Genomic DNA, 5,445 nt, shown 5'->3' with positions numbered 1-5,445 from the left:
AACTTTGTGACGTCACGGGGAGGCGGCGCTTCCAACCCCAGTAACTGCAAGGACTGCGGAACCCAAAGCCAGGGCCCAGCAGCAGCGCCCATAGCGCATGCGCCCACCAGTGACCAACCACAGCCACCCAGGGGGTGGAGCGAACTTCGCAGGGAGTGCTGCTCTGCTCCCCAATGGTGCCTAACGTCACTTCAACGCGCCGGCATCTAGAACCTTGCCCGAGCGGCTGCTTTGCGCATGCACTTTCCCCCGTTGGGCCCTTCTCACTTGCTGTCCCTTCCCTCGTTGCTTTAGCGGAGTGGGCCGAACCATTCGTGCCGGTTCGGAAGGGGGCAGCAACGGTGACGCGTTATCTCTTAGTCCTTTTTTCTGCGCGGAACACTCACTAGAACCCCCCACGCCGCCTTTTGCTACCTCTGACGATGGCTGTTCGCCGACGAAACGGAGGTGGTGGAGGGGTTCATTTTCCTTCCCCCCCCCCACCAAAGGGTGGCACTTAGCTTGTTCCAACATGGCGGTGGCGGTCGGGAGTCTCATGTGAGGGGCGCGCGGTCTGCGTTTTGTCCCCGCGCGGTACCGGTTTCGCGCCATGGTGAGTGGGGAATGGGGAGAGGGAGAGCTGTGGAACCCTCGCGTCCCATCCACCACCCCGCGGCTGGCGCTGGATGCTTGGGGGATGCAAGGGGACGTCACCCGCTGCCCTGGGTTGTGGGCCTAGGTGACCTCCTGAGGTCCCTTCCAGCCCTCATTTCCAAATAACAGACAAAACTGGTATCTACCTTCCTCCACCCCACCCCATCCCATCCCCCTCGGCATAATAGCGGAGCTTCTAGTTTATGCTTAACTGGAGAAAAACATGTAGTTTCATGGGATGAGGCACCTCGCCCTGTGCTCACCCCCCTTTTCTGAATCCTAGATCTGCCCATGGGTGTCACTGTGGCACTGCTTCATAAATTGTGGCCCTTACCAACTCCACCTGAGCTGCCCCCTGGCTGCCTGTTTCCCAAGTCGGAAAAGCAGGGTTGGATGACGCTCCTGATAACAGCAAGAGATGTTAGGAGCAACACCAGCCCAGAAGGCTAACGTTGCCACTGGGAGAATGGGAGATGTGTTTTAAACAAAGGCATGGGCTACCCTCAGAGTATGAAATAGCAGTAGTTGACTGTGCTAAAGGTTGGGGGTTGTCATATGAGAAAATAGACAGGAACTCAAAGTGGGGATAAGAAAGAGACAGGTTAGAAATAATGGTAGTGCAGTATCTGTAGCTGCGTGTTGTGTAGGGAGCAAATATTAGCTCGCTTTTATTATACGGAGAAAGGCTATATATTACCATTACATTCTGCAGATGTCCAACAGATGTTAGTGGGGTATGTGAAGGTAGTGCGTGTTTTTTATTTGTGGCTCTGTATAGGTAATAATTAGAAGTGGAATTCATTCTTTTCCAATCCAGTGGGTTTCATGTCCACTTTGAAATTAATCCAGAAGAATACTTCCTGTGGGAAAGGGCATCCTGGTTTTGAACACTTCTGTTCTACTAGTGCAGGGGTGGGCAATTATTTCAGCTGGAGGACCGCTTACTGAGTTTTGGCAAGCCATTGAGTGCCACATGACAGGCAGCCAGGGGAAAATAAATATTAATTTTCTAAATTTTGGGGGGGCCCCGTGGGCCAGATAGAATGACGTGGAGGGCCACATTCAGTCCACGGGCTGCACTTTGCCCACCCCTGTGCTAGTGTTTTCAGAGCCGGTTCACAACTGTGGTGTTTGCTTTACTGTCGGGTATCTCAGGCCCCTGCCACGTGTTAGCAATTATTAGCATAATATATGTTAACCTCACAATAAATTCAAACTGGCCACACATGCAAAGTAGTTATCACGCCATAAAAATGTCTGTCCAACTATAAAAAGAACCAACCAGCTACAAAGTTAGAGCTTGAAAATGTGTGCCAACTTTATAGCTGGTTTCTATCTAGCTTTAATTTGAATATGTAACAAGAACCGTAATTCTGTGTTATTTCGAGGTGTAACATTTCAAAACACAAGCAATATTAAAAATGCATGCTGGCAACCAGTGAGTCTTATTCCTAAAGCTGCATATAACATGTTTGATCTGTATTTAAGATTAAGCAATGCAGAGAAAATTTGATTTATACAATAATTTTCATGCTCAAAATATTCTGACAACTTTCTCACCCTTCAGGATTTTCAGTAGGTGGAACAACAAATATTTGTCAGCATATATAGCTATTTTTCAGTCAGTTGTACTGACAGCAATAAATTATTTCAGTAAGTTAAGACTGCTTTAGAACTGTGAGGAATCCAGAATGCAGCATGGTTCTGGAGGTTTATTGGGTGAGGCAGTGATGAGCAGGTATCCTGGTTTTCTCTGATTTAAAAAAAAAATCCCCAATTTTAAGTTTAAAAAATTGGGCATTCTTTTAAAATCCCTGGTGATGATGAGGCAGTTGGTTGCTCTATGAACAGCTTTGCTATCATTTTATTTATGGTCAAACATTTTGTAAAAAGTATGGTAAGCTCTGTCTTAAAGAATTTCGACATGTCTGTTTCTCTGGAAGTTTCTGCTTAAGTTGCCATGCCTGGAATTGGCACTCAGGCACACCGCCCAACTCTGGACTAACAGCCTCCTAAAGAGAAGCAACTGTGTGTTTATATACAGTGCTGTGAGTAGGCTAATTATCATTGCTGAAGAAAGGACAGGTAATTGTTCCTGCCCTTCTCCTTTACTCCCCCCCCCTTCCCCCACCCCTTTCCATGCACGCACGCGCACCCACACACGCCCTCACCCCCCCCACACACACACACAGCCACACAAGTGTGGCCACTATATCTAGTTGAAATGAAGGGGAAGACTTGTTTCATAACTTCTTTTACTGGATCAAACCAAACAGTTGGAAGAGATCTTAGATAACCTTTCAGAAACAACCTTCCGGTCTGGAAAAGAAGTGGGTATAGCCTAGGTGGCAATCTCCTTGAAACAGCGCACCTTGCTTGAGGGTGCTACTGCTGGGCATGCAAGTTTACTGGGTAGGTATAACCTATATCCTGGCCTGAACTTTCCATCATTCATGTCCTGGCATTATGTCCACAATCAGTCTATAATTATGCTTGGTTTATATATTTCTGCAGCTTGCAAATACATAGCTGCATTCACACAGTGGGAGCATGCAAACTGTGCCTCTTTGATTGCTGCTATGGATGTGACAAGAATAGATGAGCTAATAAAACTTACTGTTGTTGATTTCTTTTTTTAAGACCAGCTGTATACAACATGCAACATATTTTGGGACTATAAAGAGGCACCTGTAGTGGGATAAGAAAAACCTTTTGTAAGAGAAGTTTAGTGTTTCGCTTGTTTATGATCAGCACGACAATGTCTTTTGCAGCCTCACAAGAGGAAGAAACCCTTTATAGAGAAGAAGAAAGCAGTAACATTCCACCTGGTGCACAGAAGTCAGAGGGACCCTCTAGCAGCTGATGATACTGCACCCCAGAGAGTTCTGTTGCCTGCACAGAAGGTAAATGCTTGCCTTAGGCATGGAGATTCATATTAACAGTTCGTTCTTCTTAAGAACATAGTATCAAACATTTTATCTTCTTATTTTTACATTTCCTTGCAGACAGCACCAAAACAGTAACTACCTATGAATCAGAAAAATTGTCTAGCCACACATAGTTATGATGCTTGTGAGGAGCTATAAGATTCTACCAGTGAGGGCCAGGGACAGTAGACTTCCAGCCTCATATTCAATCCATGCCGTCTAAGTATATTGAAAATATCTCTGGAACCTGAGTGTTTTTGTTCGTATTTTTTTTCCAAAATACTGAGGGTTGTAAAAACTAAGATGAAAGGTTTTGTTTTCCTCTAAAGATATAGACCCCCAATTTAGTTATAGTGATTGGGAGCAGGGCTTAAGGGGTTGGGGTGATGTTTTCCTCTATCCTGGTTTCGGGCTATGAGCTGAGGAGGGAAAGGAGGATTGAGGTAGTCAATCAGAGACTGCGTCGCTGGTGTCATCATGAAAGGTTCAGCTTCCACAGTCACAGTCCACTCTTTGGTGAGAGAGGCAGTGTTCTGCTGGGAAGAGACAGCCTCCACCTTACTCTGCTGGGGAAGAACCTCTTCTCAGCCAGACTGGCTGACCTGCTCAACCAGGCTTTAAAATAAGCCCTCCAGGTGATGGGTGGATAACTGCCACTGCAAGCCCACTAGGCGACTACTGCATAACCAGCGAGTTAGGGCACCCAAGGGAATCCACACCTACCACAGCCCTGGAACAGTATTTACCTGGGAGGGCAAGGAAGCTTAGAGCTTCCAGTGGGACACTTATGTGTCTGTACACCAATGCCAGGAGCTTAGGGAACAAACAAAAGGAACTGGTCCTCCTGCTAAGCAAGAAAGACTACGATCTCATAGGGAAAACAGACCTGGTGGGATTCCACCTATGACTGGGCCACAGGTATAGATGGCCATACTCTGTACAGGAGAGAGCATGCAGATAAAAGGGATGAGAATGTAGCTCTCTATGTCAAGGAAAGCTACACATCTCTGCAAATTGACATTGACACCCAGAGAGAATGATTGGAGTCCCTCTGAGTTAAAATACATAGGGAACATGGCACAGGGAACATCATGGTAGGAGTCTACTACAGACCTCCCAACCAGAAACAAGAGCTGGACCAGGAATTCACCAGGGAACTGGCTGAGGCTGCACGCTCTCAGTGCATGGTTGTCATGGGAGACTTTACCCGGACATCTCATGGGAAAAGCATTTGGCAAAATCTGATTGGTCGCAAAGCTTCCTCACATGCATGGACGAGCTCTACCTGACTCAAGAAGTCTACGGGCCAGACAAGAGGTAAAGCGTTGCTGGACCTGGTACTGGCCAAAGGGGATGATCTAATCAGTGACCTAAGAATTGATGGAAAGTTGGGTGATAGTGACCATGAACTGATCACCTTTACTATCCATCACAAAGCTGGCAAGTCAGTCAGCAATGCAGAAGTCTTTGACTTTAGAAAAGCTGACTTTGACAAGCTCAGGAGGCTCGTTGTTGAGGCCCTAAGGGCCCATGACTCAGCAGGAAGAGGAGTGGTTGCTCCTCAAGGGTGCGATCTTGACAGCACAAGGGTTGTCCATCCTATCTCAGAGGAAGGATAGCAAAAGGGCACAGCAACCTCCTTGGCTCAGCAGGGAACTTGAGGACCTCCTACACATAAAAAGAGAGACTTATCAAGGATAGAAGGCTGCAATAACCACCAAGGAGGAGTACTCAGCACTGGTCCATGCCTGCAGGGAGCGAACCAGGAAAGCCAAGGCTGCAACCGAACTCCATCTGGCTTCACATATCAAGGATAATAAAAAGTCCTATTTCAGATACGTAGGGAGTCGGGGCCGGGGGGGGGGCGGGAAGCAAGGGTAACTTT

At 47.1% G+C, this 5,445-nt stretch overlaps 1 protein-coding gene across 1 annotated transcript in view; it reads left to right on the top strand.

The window, feature by feature from the left end:
• Window positions 1-218: 218 nt before the first annotated feature.
• The window catches only part of LTV1 (LTV1 ribosome biogenesis factor), a 31,196-nt gene continuing 25,969 nt past the window's right edge, over window positions 219-5,445 (top strand). Inside the window, exons 1-2 of the mRNA XM_019527195.1 lie at window positions 219-592; window positions 3,405-3,536. Coding sequence (XP_019382740.1) covers window positions 590-592; window positions 3,405-3,536 — 135 coding nt within the window. The 5' untranslated portion in view covers window positions 219-589. The remainder of the gene's footprint in view (window positions 593-3,404; window positions 3,537-5,445) is intronic.

Source organism: Gavialis gangeticus, unplaced genomic scaffold, assembly GCF_001723915.1.
Source record: "Gavialis gangeticus isolate Ggan-Ray unplaced genomic scaffold, GavGan_comp1, whole genome shotgun sequence".
NCBI classification, from domain to species: Eukaryota; Metazoa; Chordata; order Crocodylia; family Gavialidae; genus Gavialis; species Gavialis gangeticus.
Note: the sequence above shows the minus strand (reverse complement) of the source record. Positions and strands in the feature narration are given on the sequence as shown.